The sequence below is a fragment of the Bufo bufo genome, chromosome 3 (assembly GCF_905171765.1).
Source record: "Bufo bufo chromosome 3, aBufBuf1.1, whole genome shotgun sequence".
Lineage (NCBI taxonomy): Eukaryota > Metazoa > Chordata > Amphibia > Anura > Bufonidae > Bufo > Bufo bufo.
In genome coordinates, this window is record NC_053391.1 from 29,338,929 (window position 1) to 29,357,539 (window position 18,611).

The 18,611-nt window shown below is 43.3% G+C and overlaps 1 protein-coding gene across 1 annotated transcript in view; it reads left to right on the forward strand.

Moving 5' to 3' along the window:
* The window catches only part of LOC120993187 (T-lymphocyte activation antigen CD86-like), a 70,863-nt gene that overhangs the window by 22,283 nt on the left and 29,969 nt on the right, over positions 1–18,611 (forward strand). The window contains exons 2-4 of the mRNA XM_040421747.1: positions 3,759–3,822; positions 5,150–5,506; positions 15,236–15,526. Of these exons, the coding sequence (XP_040277681.1) occupies positions 3,771–3,822; positions 5,150–5,506; positions 15,236–15,526 (700 nt within the window). The 5' untranslated portion in view covers positions 3,759–3,770. The remainder of the gene's footprint in view (positions 1–3,758; positions 3,823–5,149; positions 5,507–15,235; positions 15,527–18,611) is intronic.

Sequence of the window (18,611 nt, forward strand, 5' to 3'; positions counted from 1 at the left end):
AGAGCTCGGCCACGCTACATTAGAGGCGCTTCCCTCCTGTCAGTTTCTCTCTCTGGGCAGTGCGGCAGCCGCCCGGTGCGGGGGAGGGCCCACTGCCGTACTTAAAAAAAAAAAAACTTGCAGCAACGCTTTTTTTTAAAACCGCTAAATTGCACCCTAGGCGTCTGCCTAGGTCACCTTACAGGTGGCGCCGGCCCTGGGTGAAGACAGGGGTGTAGCTAAAGGCTCATGGGCCCTGGTGCAAGAGTTCAGCTTGGGCCCCCCTTCTCTCAGTGCTTTGTGGTCAGGGGCAGGGAAGCACATAGCCTTTGTGCTGTCTGAGGCAAAAATCGAAATGCCACCCCCCTCCCCCAATGCCAAATTCTTAATCTAACTCCTTTCATCCAGCCAGAAAGGTAACTTAACCTGCATGCACTTTCTATAGTACCGGTATCTACTTACGTGGCACAAGGGTCTTTGGGCCCCCCTCAGGCTCTTGGGCCCGGTAGCGATTACTACCTCTGCACCCCCTATAGCTACGCCCCTGGGTAGAGAGTAGCTCAGTTTCATTCTGGGTTTGTGGAACATCACAAATTCCAAAAAAGCTCTACATAAGTTCTTACTAAGGGAAGGAAAGATCAGCAAAATGGGAGGCCCAATTTTCATCTTTTCATGGGACCCTGCTTCTCTGTATGGAAAATTTTTTAAGAATATTTTATACTGGCTGATGAACAGAAAAGAGGCCTTGTAGGAACGTTCATTCAGCCGATCACCAGCTTATATAAACACCCCATTTTGATTTGTTGGCTTATCGGATGTCAGCATGAAAATACTTGCCCTTCTTATACCATCCCATGTAAACAGAGGATAGTTTACCGACATCTTACTAACGATCATTTGGTCCCCATACAGTATAAATTCTAATGCTTTTTGACTGGTGCTCATTATGGCCCTGCATAGACATGAAAAACGACTGTAGTTTAAAGAGGCAGGGGGCACACCAAATACTTAAAGGAGTGCAAAGGGTGGAAAAACTACATATGACAAATAATCTGACCCAAGAGAGAGTCAAAAGAGCCACCCCATAAATGCACATCCGACCATTAAAGGATATAAAAATATATATAAAGTTTATTAGACACAACAACACACACGCATTAAAAAATTGTATACAATATGGAACAAAGTGCGGTATGCAATAAAATATATGAAACCGACACACACAGGTCCACTGAATTATCACATATGAGTGTATGCGTTATCAACCAGCATATAAAGCAATACAATAAATCACATATAGCAAATGTAAGGTAAGGTGAGACCACTAGAATTGAAGATACAGACAGACCAACATAGGGTCACATATCAAGAGCCAAACCTACATAGCCAGCTGGTGCAGTGTACCTGGAAACATAACAAGCGCCCAACACATGTCGCCGGAGCAATCCGGCTTCCTCAGGGGTAAAGGACTGTGTGTTGGGGCGTCAGTTAATATAGGGTGTTAAATAAACTGTAATTGCATTCACCTGTGCAGCAGGAACTGTGGTCTGTGCGTGAGCATATCAGACTCCGGTCAAAACAGGAAACCGGAAGTGTAAGTCACATGATCGGCTGGTGGAACGCATGGTGGAACGCATATGCGCTCCACCAGCCAAAACACAGCCACATAACAAGAAAGGACACTGAGGACACACATATTTAAACTAAACATTGAAAAATAAAGCCATTTAGAGCCACATAGGCAATGCCAGGCAAGCTGGTGAATGATCGGGACGATATTTGCAAACCGGATGTGAGTAATCACATAACCGGAAGTGAGGTGCCGCTGTGGAACGCATGGTGGAACGCATAGTGCGCTCCACTGTGAATAGTGGAGAGCACGATGCGTCCAGCACACGCACAGAGGCACAGCAGCATACTGGAAGGAACAGGGGAGGCAAACACAAGGAGGATGGGGGTAATGTAGTGATAATATGCAGGACAGAACTCAATCAATATAACTGTCACTGCAATAGTGAAGTGAGTGCATATACAGCCACTAATATATGCATAAATAATAATCATGATGAATAATAATATAACAGATACATAACAGTGGGCACACTGATAGAAAATTGGACATATACATACATACAAAATATGCAAAATTTAAGTATACAGTGTATGAAGAGGACATAGACATAGATTATATATGATATAATTGGTGCATATGAAGGTATATATATACATATATCAAGCATATCTGACACAAACACCTGTATACATGGTGCTGTTAGAAATCCCAATACGCATCCCTACAAAAAGCATAAGCGTTAAAAAAGTGAACAATAATAAACATGTATGTTATACAACATACATGCATGATAATGAATGACCCTAATGTAAAATCCACGATCCAATAAGGACCTACAAAAAAGGGCAAAAAAAGTTAGTGATAAAGTGAAACCAGCGTGATAAGACCACAGATGTGGAAGTAAAAAGAATGGTGAAAACAAAAATGCCCGAACCGTGCGTGTGAAAGAGTGGATGAAAGTGAGGACGTGATAAGAGCCTGTAAAGACTAACATAAAGGGGTTAGCGCAAATAAACAATTATTTAATACGGGACCAATAATAGTAACAAACACAAGCCTTCTATGATCTATGTCCTGACTGCAGCCCCCCGAATTAAGCCCCCGTAGAGGCAATGGTTAAACAATGCCCAATCTATGCCATAATGTATGGCTATTATATGCCTCAATGCAATGGCTGGATAACACAATATTAAAATAAAATGGAATAAATGCCTCCACATAAAACCAGGACCCCCTGATGTACCCCCACTATTAGTGCTCTAATGGCACCAAGAATATATGCTGCTATTCTTGTATACCCGCCATGGCATGTTTGATAAACCCTGGCTACCTAGACGGGGGAATAGTAAATGGCCCTAACCGTGAGGGTTAAGAGGCCACCCCCCAGTATCAAGTATGGTAGTAACCAGTGAACGTGAGTTCCTCATTTAATCCATGCGGGGCAACTGTATCCAGATTGAAAATCCATTTGGACTCGAGACGGAATAGTTGAGAGGTAGCCGATCCTCCCCTCAAATTCATGCGTACCAGGTCAAGTCCCGCAATCCTAAATCCGGAAATTATACACTGGTGACAATCCAGAAAATGTGCAGCGACTGAGGTTAACGGTTTCTTTGCTTGAGTCCTATCACGTCGGGCCAAAGCAATGTTTGATAGATGTTGTTGAATACGTTTCCGTACTTCCTGGCCGGTCTGTCCCACGTATAGCTTCCCACATTCACAGATGAGTGCGTAGATTACATTTCTTGTACGACAGTTGATGTAATGATCCAATGATATCACCGCCGGAAGCCTTCAGGTAGAGAAGGAATCAGCACAGATCATGTATTGGCAGATATTGCAATTTCCACATGGGTATGTCCCGCGCAATCTAACACCCCTCCCCAACCCCTGTGTGGGCCTCTGGAAATGGCTACGTACCAATTTGTCGCGTAGATTTGGGGCTCTACGTGCAATAATCTTCGGAGTTGGATTTACATGGTCGCTCAGCTTGGGATCCGCCAGTAGGAGAAAATACTTGCCCTTCTTATACCATCCCATGTAAACAGAGGATAGTTTACCGACATCTTACTAACGATCATTTGGTCCCCATACAGTATAAATTCTAATGCTTTTTGACTGGTGCTCATTATGGCCCTGCATAGACATGAAAAACTACGGTATTACATAGATCACAGCTCAATTATAACATCCGTTTTCATTACAGATAAATTTCAAGATGATTCAGAGGATGGCGGCTCTGTTGGCATTCCTCTCTTTTATCCTGCCAGGTAAGTAAAAGGTCATCTGGATCAATGGTGTCCATCTGGAGAGCCACAGGTTGACCACTGATATGATAAATTACTGAGGGGCAACCAATGGCTCTTGAAAATTGTGTCTCTGACCAATCTTTAAAGTTTAAAGTGAATTATTTTACGGGTATTTAGAGATGAATATCTTCCAAATTGTCATAAATGTTCGTAAGAAAGTCAAGGCAGTGGTGTCCACGAGTTCGGACCTCATTGAAATTCCGAATTATAGGGTCCTGGCACCAAATGTACAGTAGAGTCAGTGGAAACTGATTTATCAGAATTTAAAATGATTATCTAGATTTTTAAGCCAATTTTTAATTGCAAACTAACATTGTCTTAAAGGGAACCTGTCGCCTCCCCTGAAATGACTGTTTTAGTAATTGCTTCCATTCCCCAGGCAACAACGATTCTAGAGCATCTAAACGGATGCTTAAAATAAAGAATCTTTTTTTTATTTTTTTATTCTGTTCTTCTGATGGATCGGAAGAATGGAAAACAAAATGGTCATGCGAACTAACCTTTAGATAATTCTGACATCTTCTGCAGCACTTCACAGACATTATTGTTAGGCCTCATGCACACAGCCGTTGTTTTATTCCGTGTCCGTTGTTCCGTTTTTCGTGATTTTCTGCGGACCCATTGACATTTAATGGGTCCGTTGAAAACTCGGCTAATGCACCGTTTGTCATCCGCGTCCGTGATCCGTGGTTCCAGTCCGTCAAAAAAATATAACCTGTCCTATTTTTTCATGGAAAACGGTTCGCGAACCCATTCAAGTCAATGGGACCGTGAAAAAATGCGGAGGCACACAAGATTGTCATCCGCGCCCGCGCGTCCGCTTCCATTTTTTTCCTATCATTTGCATGGCAAACTTGACTTAAATATTTTTTTACTTTCCTACATGTCTGGTGATCCTCCAAAAATAAAGGAAGGCACACGGAAACAAAAACGGAAACTTATCACGGAACAACATTTTGCGGAACGGAACACAACAACGGTCGTGTGCATGAGGCCTTACCCTAATGGAGCTCACAATCTAAGTTCCCTATAACATAGGGAGAACATACAAACTCCATGCAGATGTTGTCCTTCATCATATTTGAACTTAGGACCCCAGTGTTCCAAGGCACCAGTGCTAACCACTGAGCCACCATGCTGCTTTTAGTATAAGTAACATGGCTAGAGATGTTTCTATGCAGTAAGGTGCAATTAAATGAGTGAATGACAGTGGTGCCGGGTGTCAGATTCTAAAAACTAATATTCAAATACTATATACGGCAATTTAATTGACTTCTTGTCATTCCAGGTCTAGGAGTGTCAGTCTACGAAATAACCGCCTATGTCTCCGGGATGGCAGAGTTTAGATGTTACTTCGAGAATCAAAAAAATATTTCAGTTAATCAATTAATTTACAGTTGGGAAAAACAAACAAGGAATGAAAAACAGGAAAAACTTGTAGTAGCCGAGTTATACATGGGAGAAAGAAAATACAACCATATCAGCGAGCGTTACAGGAACCGCTTCATGGAATTCATGCCAAACGGAGACCTACGGATGTTCAATATTACACTGGAGGATGAAGGGGTCTACCACTGTTATGTACGAAACAAATTAGTAAACATAATCTTGATGGGTGAAACGGAGCACAAGCTCAATGTACTGGGTAAGAATATTAAATCAAGTAATCTGATTGTATCGTGACTTGTACGGTCAGCTATCCTGTGTGGTGTAGTATAGAGGATCTGTCGGCTCTCCTGTGGGGTGTAGTATAGAGGATCTGTCGGCTCTCCTGTGCGGTGTAGTATAGAGGATCTGTCAGCTCTCCTGTGTGGTGTAGTATAGAGGATCTGTCAGCTCTCCTGTGTGGTGTAGTATAGAGGATCTGTCAGCTCTCCTGTGTGGTGTAGTATAGAGGATCTGTCAGCTCTACTGTTTGGTGTAGTATAGAGGATCTGTCAGCTCTCCTGTGTGGTGTAGTATAGAGGATCTGTCAGCTCTCCTGTGTGGTGTAGTATAGAGGATCTGTCAGCTCTCCTGTGTGGTGTAGTATAGAGGATCTGTCAGCTCTCCTGTGTGGTGTAGTATAGAGGATCTGTCAGCTCTCCTGTGTGGTGTAGTATAGAGGATCTGTCAGCTCTCCTGTGTGGTGTAGTATAGAGGATCTGTCAGCTCTTCTGTGTGGTGTAGTATAGAGGATCTGTCAGCTCTCCTGTGTGGTGTAGTATAGAGGATCTGTCGGCTCTCCTGTGTGGTGTAGTATAGAAGATCTGTCCGCTCTCCTGTGTGGTGTAGTATAGAGGATCTGTCAGCTCTCCTGTGTGGTGTAGTATAGAGGATCTGTCAGCTCTCCTGTGCGCTGTAGTATAGAGGATCTGTCAGCTCTCCTGTGTGGTGTAGGATAGAGGATCTGTCGGCTCTCCTGTGTGGTGTAGTATAGAGGATCTGTCGGCTCTCCTGTGTGGTGTAGTATAGAGGATCTGTCAGCTCTCCTGTGTGGTGTAGTATAGAGGATCTGTCAGCTCTCCTGTGTGGTGTAGTATAGAGGATCTGTCAGCTCTCCTGTGTGGTGTAGTATAGAGGATCTGTCAGCTCTCCTGTGTGGTGTAGTATAGAGGATCTGTCAGCTCTCCTGTGTGGTGTAGTATAGAGGATCTGTCAGCTCTCCTGTGTGGTGTAGTATAGAGGATCTGTCAGCTCTCCTGTGTGGTGTAGTATAGAGGATCTGTCAGCTCTCCTGTGTGGTGTAGTATAGAGGATCTGTCAGCTCTCCTGTGTGGTGTAGTATAGAGGATCTGTCAGCTCTCCTGTGTGGTGTAGTATAGAGGATCTGTCAGCTCTTCTGTGTGGTGTAGTATAGAGGATCTGTCAGCTCTCCTGTGTGGTGTAGTATAGAGGATCTGTCGGCTCTCCTGTGTGGTGTAGTATAGAAGATCTGTCCGCTCTCCTGTGTGGTGTAGTATAGAGGATCTGTCAGCTCTCCTGTGTGGTGTAGTATAGAGGATCTGTCAGCTCTCCTGTGCGCTGTAGTATAGAGGATCTGTCAGCTCTCCTGTGTGGTGTAGGATAGAGGATCTGTCGGCTCTCCTGTGTGGTGTAGTATAGAGGATCTGTCGGCTCTCCTGTGTGGTGTAGTATAGAGGATCTGTCAGCTCTCCTGTGTGGTGTAGTATAGAGGATCTGTCAGCTCTCCTGTGTGGTGTAGGATAGAGGATCTGTCAGCTCTCCTGTGTGGTGTAGTATAGAGGATCTGTCGGCTCTCCTGTGTGGTGTAGTATAGAGGATCTGTCAGCTCTCCTGTGTGGTGTAGGATAGAGGATCTGTCAGCTCTCCTGTGTGGTGTAGTATAGAGGATCTGTCGGCTCTCCTGTGTGGTGTAGTATAGATGATCTGTCAGCTCTCCTGTGTGGTGTAGGATAGAGGATCTGTCAGCTCTCCTGTGTGGTGTAGTATAGAGGATCTGTCAGCTCTCCTGTGTGGTGTAGTATAAAGGATCTGTCAGCTCTCCTGTGTGATGTAGTATAGAGGATCTGTCGGCTCTCCTGTGTGGTGTAGTATAGAGGATCTGTCGGTTCTCCTGTGTGGTGTAGTATAGAGGATCTGTCAGCTCTCCTGTGTGGTGTAGGATAGAGGATCTGTCAGCTCTCCTGTGTGGTGTAGTATAGAGGATCTGTCAGCTCTCCTGTGTGGTGTAGTATAGAGGATCTGTCGGCTCTCCTGTGTGGTGTAGTATAGAGGATATGTCAGCTCTCCGGTGTGGTGTAGTATAGAGGATCTGTCAGCTCTCCTGTGTGGTGTAGTATAGAGGATCTGTCATCTCTCCTGTGTGGTGTAGTATAGAGGATCTGTCGGCTCTCCTGTGTGGTGTAGTATAGAGGATCTGTCGGCTCTCCTGTGTGGTGTAGTATAGAGGATCTGTCGGCTCTCCTGTGTGGTGTAGTATAGAGGATCTGTCGGCTCTCCTGTGTGGTGTAGTATAGAGGATCTGTCAGCTCTTCTGTGTGGTGTAGTATAGAGGATCTGTCGGCTCTCCTGTGTGGTGTAGTATAGAGGATCTGTCAGCTCTCCTGTGTGGTGTAGTATAGAGGATCTGTCGGCTCCCCTGTGTGGTGTAGTATAGAGGATCTGTCTGCTCTCCTGTGTGGTGTAGTATAGAGGATCTGTCTGCTCTCCTGTGTGGTGTAGTATAGAGGATCTGTCAGCTCCCCTGTGTGCTATAGTATAGAGGATCTGTCAGCTCTCCTGTGTGGTGTAGTATAGAGGATCTGTCATCTCTCCTGTGAGGTGTAGTATAGAGGATCTGTCAGCTCTCCTGTGTGGTGTAGTATAGAGGATCTGTCGGCTCTCCTGTGTGGTGTAGTATAGAGGATCTGTCAGCTCTCCTGTGTGGTGTAGTATAGAGGATCTGTCAGCTCTCCTGTGTGGTGTAGTATAGAGGATCTGTCAGCTCCCCTGTGTGCTATAGTATAGAGGATCTGTCAGCTCTCCTGTGTGGTGTAGTATAGAGGATCTGTCAGCTCTCCTGTATGGTGTAGTATAGAGGATCTGTCAGCTCTCCTGTGTGGTGTAGTATAGAGGATCTGTCGGCTCTCCTGTGTGGTGTAGTATAGAGGATCTGTCAGCTCTCCTGTGTGGTGTAGTATAGAGGATCTGTCAGCTCTCCTGTGTGGTGTAGTATAGAGAATCTGTCAGCTCTCCTGTGTGGTGTAGTATAGAAGATCTGTCAGCTCTCCTGTGTGGTGTAGTATAGAGGATCTGTCAGCTCTCCTGTGTGGTGTAGTATAGAGGATCTTTCGGCTCTCCTGTGTGGTGTAGTATAGAGGATCTGTCAGCTCTCCTGTGTGGTGTAGTATAGAGGATCTGTCGGCTCTCCTGTGTGGTGTAGTATAGAGGTTCTGTCGGCTCTCCTGTGTGGTGTAGTATAGAGGATCTGTCGGCTCTCCTGTGCGGTGTAGTATAGAGGATCTGTCGGCTCTCCTGTGCGGTGTAGTATAGGGGATCTGTCAGCTCTCCTGTGTGGTGTAGTATAGAGGATCTGTCTGCTCTCCTGTATGGTGTAATATAGAGGATCTGTCAACTCTCCTGTGTGGTGTAGTATAGAGGATCTGTCGGCTCTCCTGTGTGGTGTAGTATACAGGATCTGTCAGCTCTCCTGTGCGGTGTAGTATAGAGGATCTGTCAGCTCTCCTTTGTGGTGTAGTATAGAGGATCTGTCAGCTCTCCTGTGAAGAGTAGTATAGAGGATCTGTCGGTTCTCCTGTGTGGTGTAGTATACAGGATCTGTCGGCTCTCCTGTGCGGTGTAGTATAGAGGATCTGTCAGCTCTCCTGTGAAGAGTAGTATAGAGGATCTGTCAGCTCTCCTGTGAAGAGTAGTATAGAGGATCTGTCGGCTCTCCTGTGCGGTGTAGTATAGAGGATCTGTCGGCTCTCCTGTGCGGTGTAGTATAGGGGATCTGTCAGCTCTCCTGTGTGGTGTAGTATAGAGGATCTGTCTGCTCTCCTGTATGGTGTAATATAGAGGATATGTCAGCTCTCCTGTGCGGTGTAGTATAGGGGATCTGTCAGCTCTCCTGTATGGTGTAATATAGAGGATCTGTCAGCTCTCCTGTGTGGTGTAGTATAGAGGATCTGTCGGCTCTGCTGTGTGGTGTAGTATAGAGGATCTGTCGGCTCTCCTGTGTGGTGTAGTATAGAGGATCTGTCAGCTCTCCTGTGAAGTGTAGTATAGAGGATCTGTCAGCTCTGCTGTGTGGTGTAGTATAGAGGATCTGTCGGCTCTGCTGTGTGGTGTAGTATAGAGGATCTGTCAGCTCTCCTGTGTGGTGTAGTATAGAGGATCTGTCAGCTCTCCTGTATGGGGTAGTATAGAGGATCTGTCGGCTCTCCTGTGTGGTGTAGTATAGAGGATCTGTCAGCTCTCCTGTGTGGTGTAGTATAGAGGATCTGTCAGCTCTCCTGTATGGGGTAGTATAGAGGATCTGTCAGCTCTCCTGTGTGGTGTAGTATAGAGGATCTGTCGGCTCTCCTGTGTGGTGTAGTATAGAGGATCTGTCAGCTCTCCTGTGTGGTGTAGTATAGAGGATCTGTCAGCTCTGCTGTGTGGTGTAGTATAGAGGATCTGTCGGCTCTCCTGTGTGGTGTAGTATAGAGGATCTGTCAGCTCTCCTGTGTGGTGTAGTATAGAGGATCTGTCGGCTCTCCTGTGTGGTGTAGTATAGAGGATCTGTCAGCTCTCCTGTGTGGTGTAGTATAGAGGATCTGTCAGCTCTGCTGTGTGGTGTAGTATAGAGGATCTGTCAGCTCTGCTGTGTGGTGTAGTATAGAGGATCTGTCAGCTCTCCTGTGTGGTGTAGTATAGAGGATCTGTCAGCTCTCCTGTATGGGGTAGTATAGAGGATCTGTCGGCTCTCCTGTATGGTGTAGTATAGAGGATCTGTCATCTCTCCTGTGTGGTGTAGTATAGAGGATCTGTCGGCTCTCCTGTGTGGTGTAGTGTAGAGGATATGTTGGCTTTAGTGTACTGTATATTTTAGAGAATCTTTTTTTTTTTTTAACCGGTCATTGCACACTTTACATCTCAGCTAAAGAATGACACATTTGTGTAAATTCAGTTTTTATTAAGTTTTAACAGGTAAAGGTAATAATTATTACAAACAGTGCAGTCAAAGGTTCTGTACAGCAATAAGTGATCCCCAGACGTACAAAAATAAATCACAATTAGCAAATACTAACAGTGGGAACATGAATAAAAAATGCACAATACGTATGAGCTCATGTCAAAAATTATAGAGGTCTAACATATAGGAAATGTACTTGTCAAGTTAACCAGATTGAGATGGTATTTACTCGAAGCATGTCTAAGGTATCAGATGTTTCAATAACAAGACGTTATTTCAAATAATTATCATATCTTATGAAGAGTCCGACCTAAATGCGACCCAGGCAATTTTGACAGAACCAGACTGAGAGTTTAATAAAATGAGGGGAAGGGAAGGAATAAGAGGGGGGGAAGGAGGGGAAGGAGAGGAGTGATAGTAGGAGGGGTAACAGGGTTAAACAAGAAACAAATAATGTAGTCACATGTAATTAATGAGAAATCTCGGAAGTCAACGGGTAAAGCCCGTTACTCTAGATGTTTATTAATCTTATCAGACGTTATGTAATCATTCCATTTGGACCAAATCTTGAGATATGTTTTGTATTTTCCTAGAGCAGACCACTTTACATTTTCTAATCTATTTATTAGACTGATGTCCGTTATCCATTCTTTGACAGAAGGGACTTCCTCGCTCAGCCAGTGTTTTGGAATTTGTGCTTTGAAGGAATGGATGAGAAAGGGAAAAAGCCTGTCTTAAAAGACAGGAGTCTCTATTGTGTAACCCAAGAAGGGCGAACTCTTTATTTTTCTGTACAGGGGAGTTATAAAGTTCAGAAAGTATGGCATTGAATTTTTGCCAGAGAGGGGCTAACTTATTACAATCTATCCATATGTGAGTAATGGATCCAACTGGCCCGCCACACCTCCAGCAGTTTGAAGGAATATCTGCGTTGATTCTGTTGAGAAGGACAGGGGTTCTATACCACCTGTTAACCAGTTTGAAATGAGTTTCTTGTAATCTAACAGGGGTTACTTTAGGTATGGATGATTGCATGATCATCTGGAGTTCTTTCTAATTGAAAGTTTTATTAAGTTCCCTTGCCCAACTGCTAAGGTATATCGGTAGGAGGTCCACCTCATTGAGGAACGCGTATATTCTAGAGATGCTGTGCTCTAGTGGGCGTCTAGCTAGGGCCAGCTTGGTAAGAAACCCTTTCTCTGGAGGTTGAGTAATGTGGGGAATCAATGTTTGGATAGGTTTCTTTAGTTGAGAGTATTCTCTGTGTGAAAATTGTGTAAGTGTTTGGGAAATTTCAAAAGTATAGAAATCAAGTATATTGTCACCAGCGATTTTGTCTTTTGGAACCATGTTACAGCCTGTTTGGGTCATACTTATTTTATTCCTGATTGACCTAAGTTTTTTGGGAATTAGAGCGAATAGAGGAAGATCTCTATAATATAAAGTCTGCTTATTTTCTACTTTGAGTGACTTATGCCAAGTCTTGAGAGTGTGGTGGTATATTTGCCTTTAGGTCTGGTATTCCATTCCAGGACTCTCGATAAGACAGCAGCCTTGGCGTATTTATCGAAGTCTGGGAGACCCAGCCCCCTTTTCTTTTAGGCCTTGAAAGGGTAGCAGAGCCAATCCTGTTTTGTCCTTTATTCCAGATAAAGGAAAGGACTGTCCTCCTCAGAGTTTTTAAAAAACTTGTTGGTATTTCCATGGGGATGCCTTGTAAAAGATATAACACTCTTGGGAGCGTGATTATTTTAGCAAGGTTTACACGGCCAAACCAAGAAACATATAGGTCACTCCATTCCGATAGGTCTGCTTTGACCCTTTCAAACAAAGGGAGAAAATTTAGGGTGTAGAGTTCTTTTGGGTTGGTGGCTATTTTAATCCCCAGATATTTGAAAGATGAAGTTGATGGTTTAAGGCTACTTAAGGACGTTATGTTATTCCATGTGTGGTTGTCTATGTTTACGTTGAATATAGTGGATTTGGTAAAGTTAACTTTGAAAGAGGACAGTTTGCCACAAATCTCTAGTTATTTTAATATTGGGGGGATTGAGGATAGTGGGTCGGTGACAAGAAAAAGAATATCGTCAGCATAAGCTGCGATTTTATGGGTTATGTTTGTTGTTTTTATGCCAGTTATGTGTGTGTTTTATCTAATTTTGGCCAGGAAGGGCTCAAGTGATAATATGAACAGGAGAGGTGACAAAGGGCAGCCTTGTCTTGTTCAGTTTCAAATTTAAAAAGGTTTGGAGGTGAGTCCATTTATCAATACAGATGCAGAGGGGTTGGTGTAAAGTGCTTTAATTTTTTTTATAAAGAGAGCAGCAAGACCAAACCTGTCCAGAGAGGCCATAAGGAACTTCCAGTTGAGGCGATCAAACGCCTTTTCAGCGTCAGTAGAAATCAATGCTGTTGGTATTTGATGTTTTTTGCTGTATTCCATAGCAAATAAAGTTTTCATTATGTTGTCTTTGGCCTTCCTGCCAGGAGTGAATCCCACCTGCTCTGGATTAATAATTTCAGGAAGTACTTTTTGCAGTGTATTGGCCAGTATTTTAGCATATATTTTGAGGTCGTTGTTTAAAAGGGAGATCGAACAATAATTTGGGCATAGTGTGTGGCCTTTTTTTTTCCTTGGGGATTACAGTGAAATTTGCTGTCAGTGTCTGAAGTCCGAAACAGAGCCTATGTGATTAAAATATTTGGTCAGGTGGGGTAAGAGGATCTGTTTGTATTGCTTGTAGTATAGCATGCTAAATCCGTCAGGGCCAGGGCATTTGCCGATAGGGAGTGTGCTTAGTACCTCCTCAATTTCTTTTTGTGTTAAGATGTCCCTGAACTACTGTCTTATGTGCCTCCCATAGTGTTGGCCAACTAACTTCTTCATTTATGTTTTCTTTAAAGAAGTATTTGATCTGAGTGGCAATGTGGTTACTGTCTACCTACGATTTCAACAAGGAGTCGTTAAGTCTCCAATTGAAACTCCTGACTGGTCTCTATGTTAAATTCAGTACCAGAATTAAGGGTGCGTGGTCTCAGTCCATAAAAGAATCATATGTGGCTTTAGCTACCAAGTTAAGGTGATTTTGCTGTATGTAAATATGGTCGATCCTGGAGTATTGGTTGAGAACCGAGGAGAAATATGAATAATCCCTCTCACCTGGATTGGTATATCTCCAGGCATCGACCAATTGTCTGTCTTGGAGTATTTTCCTAATGTTTCTGATTCTGTTATGTGGGAATCAAGATTTACCCCTAGAGGTGTCTATGTTTGGTTCTAAGGAAATGAAATCTCCGCCAATAATGAGGATACCTTCCTGGAAAATATCTATGATGCTAAATATGTGTTTCAGAAAACCTAACTGATTCGTGTTTGGCACGTAGACATTCACAATAGTAATAAGTTGGCCATCTAGCCTTCCTTTTATAAGTATGTATCTTCCCTCACCGTCAATTATTTTGTCTATTTCTATGAAGTGTAAATTTTTGTGTAACAGTACTGAAACACCTTTCCTTCTTCTGAGGGCATTGTACCAACGTGTGTATGTGTTGTTTTTAAATTGGGGGGTATATGTTTTTTTAAAGTGTATGAATGAGAGCAATGCCCACCTTTTTTTGCTTCAGCGATCTCAAGATTTGGGTCCTTTTCTGTGGAATGTTGAAACCATTAACATTGTAAGTAGCAATTATCAGTTCCTGCATGGTGACAAGATAAAAGAGGTTAAGTTTAAGCATGTGACATAGATATTTTTTTTTACCATAACAATGTAACACAATAATTCAAAACGCAATGGTGGTTGTTTAGAGCTGTACATCTCGAACCCGAGCTTGTAGTACAGCAGTGGAGTAATGAAAGCCTCTGGCAACTCGTGGGCTAACCCCAACGACCCAGTGGGTGCCAGGTTGTATGTAGGCTTGTGAGGAGGGGGACCTCGGGGGGGGGAAGAAGATTACTTCTCAACAAGAAAAATAGTCCCTGTGCAAGTAGCCGACAATTAGGCTTCTATGCAAAAGGACTACAGATTGGGTTGTGTGAGCAGGTGGATTAGGGTAGAAGGAGGAGGACATGTAGGTCCCCGGCACCTGTACTTTGGGCCAAATAACGTGAATCTATAAGCAAAGAAAGTAATGGGTATTTTTTGGAAGACATTGTTTGCAAAGAAAATCAATCAAGCACTGAAATGCAAAAATAGAGACATTGAGTCCTGAAAGAGTTGACTCAAACATGAAAATAGAAAGGGCTCCATTTTGGAGCTGGTGAATAATTGAAGAAGTTCATCTCTTCTTTAGTCTCCGACTGTTGCTCTTTGACTCTTACATGGGGTCATTGGGAATGTTCACTCTGGAATGCTCTTTGTTTCCTTGGTTGTGTGGGTGTGACTGTCTGCCACGAATCTCAAACTGGAAGAGCAGGGAAGGGAACATCACACTCGTCCAGGAAGGTTTACTTAGGACTGGAGCAAGGTCTTCAGGAGTCTTTATTGTATAGGTTCTACTCTGATGTGTGATGAGAAGGCTTAGTGGAAAGAGCCAATGGTACTTGATATTCTTACTTTTAAGCTCTTTTGTCAATGGTTGAAGTATGCTTCTAACCTGTAAGGTGAAACGTTAAAGAATGACACATTTGATTCCCGGGCATGGGAAGGTATTTATGAATTCCAAATGCTTTTATAGAGATTACCTCAACAATGAACTAGACAGGGGGGGAAGGTCGCTCTTTTTGGTTATACCTACATAGGACATTACTTTTTCTGATGTAAATTTTTTCTTTTCCAGCTAACTTTAGTATTCCTCAAATCACCAAGGAAGGGCTACGCGGTGAGGAGGTCGATTCCGATGTGACATTTCACTGCTCATCTACAGATGGTTTTCCAAAACCTGATAAAGTATTATGGGTGGTTTCTTATGGAAACGAAACTGAATTTTACCACCCGCCGTGTGATATAAAAAAGAATTCCAGAACCTTCAACATCTCAAGTTATTTGACTGTGAGGGTGAAAAGTAACACTAGCGTCACCTGTACAGTGTTGGCTCATCATAACTTAACCTCCAGAATTCACCACATAGGTTAGTAGTTAATAATTTATACTAATCTCCAATTCTTAACTGTATATTCCAGGAAAGTTTTAAAAGCTATGGACAGTTTTTCTGCATTTTTTAAATTTCTTTGGCTGCATTATGGGATAACACACAAAGTTACCTTTGATATATATATATTTTTTTTTCTTTGATAGTTTTTTGCGGCGTGCATATATTCTCTTATAGTACAGACTGATCAGTTCCATTAAGTGTAAAATCCATCAGATGATCTCTCTGATTTCTTGGTGTGTAGCCCTTCTCTCTTTGTTCTCCTGAATGCTCAAAAAGTTGACACCTCTTTCGGTTTAAACTTTTTTTTATTTGTTTGTAAAGATGTGATCTTAGATTTGCATTGAGGAGAGCATAGGAAAAGTCTTCGGATTGAGCCATCCGAGAGCTCATCTGATGCATTTCACACTGATTAGGGCTGAACAACCTGCAATGTATGAGAATATATGCTGGCTGCAGAAGACAAATGGAGCAAACCTGCCATGCAAAAAAAAATTAAAATATGTTTTTATCCCATAATACAACAGATGCAAAGAAAACATTCACCCGAATGCTGTCCAAAACCTTTAAGCCACAGTTTGAAAGTCCATGAGGAAATGTCATTTATTTTTTTCAAAATTCTTAGCTGTTGAAGATCCAGTATACAACTCAACCAAAAGCCAGGGCCCACTGGTGTCCTATGGTATCTCTACCTGTCAAGCCTAATGTGGTACACAAAGGTCCCACTGTAACTCCATAGTCCAAGGGCCCACATAAACAGTGGGGGAAATAAGTATTTTATAGACTGGCGATTTCGCAAGTTTTCCCATCTACAAAAAATGGAGAGGTATGTAATTTTTATTGTAGGTGCACTTCAACTGTGAGAAACAGAAACTAAAAAAAAAACAACCAGAAAATCACATTGCATGATTTTTAAATAATTAATTTGCATTTTATTGTATGAAATAAGTATTTGATACAATACAAAAACAGAACTTTATATTTGTTACAGAAACCTTTGTTTGTAATTACAGAGGCCGGACGTTTGCTGTAGTTCTTGACCAAGTTTGCAAACACTGCAGCAGGGATTTTGGCCCACTCCTCCATACAGATCTTCTCCAGATCTTTCAGGTTTTGGGGCTGTCACTGGGCTACATTAAGTTTCAGCTCCCTCCAAAGATTTTCGATTGGGTTCAGGTCTGGAGACTGGCTAGGCCACTCCAGGACCTTGAAATGATTCTTATGGAGCCACTCCTTAGTTGCCCTGGCTGTGTGTTTTGGGTCATTGTTATGCTGGAAGACCCAGCCACGACCCATCTTCAATGCTCTTACTGAAGGAAGTTGTTGGCCAAAATCTCGTGGGACACGGCCCCATTCATCCTCCCTTCAATACGGTGCAGTCGTCCTGTCCCCTTTGCAGAAAAGCACCCCCAAAGTATGATGTTTCCACCCCCATGCTTCACGGTTGGGACAATGTTATTGGGGTTGTACTCATTCCTTCTTCTTCCTCCAAACAAGTTCTATTTTGGTCTCATCTGACCAGATGACCTTCTCCCATGTCTCCTCTAAATCATCCAGATGGTCATTGTCGAACTTCTAATGGGTCTGCACATGTGCTGGCGTGAGCAGGGGGACTTTGCGTACCCTGCAGGATTTTAATCAATGACGGCGTGGTGTGTTACTAACGGTAATCTTTGAGACTGTGGACCCAGTTCTTTTCAGGACATTGACCAGGTCCTCCCATGTAGTTCTAGGCTGAATCCTGACCTTTCTCAGAATCATCCTTAACCCACGAGGCTAGATCTTGCATGGATCCCATAACCTAGGAAGAATGATGAGTCATCTTGTGCTTCTTCCATTTTCTAATAATTGCGTCAACAGTTGTTGCCTTTTCACTAGAGCTAAATTAATTTTTCAAAAATTAGATTCGTCCTGTTCGCCCAATTTTTGAGAAAAATTTGGTTCGATACAAATTTATTTGCGGTGAATCGCGTTAAAAAACAGCTATTTCCTGGCTGCAGAGAGCCTTTATAGTGGTGTAGAACACTGTGCCTTGCAGTAACGCGCATAGGGAGTCCGCTGTGGTAGTGAAATAATACTGTGAGTCAGTATGACATGCAGATGACAGGCGTCGCTCTTAGAATCACAGTACCAAGAAGAAGCGCACTCCTTTTACACCATCATCAGCTGATTCCACATAGATGTCTACAGAACCTGTTCTATTAAATGCTTATATAAGTAAAGCCCCACTGACAGAGTAGAGAGGGTGTCAGCAGTAAGTTTGTGTTGACGTCACTGATTATTCCTCTTATCCGTCAGAACAATAAATCCCTAATCCTCAAAAAATGGATTCTATTTGTTGAGCATCCGCCTTCACTCGGTCAGCATTTGGTCAGTAATCCATCAGTATTGCTAATGCCAAAAAAGAGTAGATCCCAAACAGAGATGACACGTGAATGGAATATTTGCATGTTTTCTGTTTTTTGTACCCACTCCTGCTTTTGGCAACCAAATCACAAGCCAATTCTGATGGGACCATACAGTCCTTACAGCTGCTACACAGACAGGATACGTTGTGCGTCAAATTTTTCTTTCCTGTACCGGGGTTCCGAAGGTGCTCTCTGTCCCCCATTGCCCGCAGAACTGTTGCTTAGCTTTGGGTATGAGGATCTGTGTTTGACCTCATTCCCAGGGCGGCTTTACTAGCTGGGTGGCTCCCTGCTCCTAAGTCTGCCTTGAGCGCCGAGCTGATCACTCGGTGCTCGACTGGTTGGTCTGTCGGTCATGTGACGCTGGCCACGTCACATGATCCTCACTCCCCACTATAAATACAGGCAGCCTGCTGGCCACAGGTTGCCTGTTAGTTTAGGTTCCACCTGTGATTTGGTCTTTCCTGGCGTACTTACCTCCTGCTGAATTCCTGACGATCCTCTGCCTGCTCCTTGTGTACTTTGCTGCTCTCCTGGTATTTATGACCCCGGCTTCTCCTGACAATTCTCTGCTTGCTCCATTTGTACTTTGTAGCTTTCCTGGTATTGACTCGGTCCATTCACGTCCTGTTGTTTGTCTGTCTGTCATCCCTGCA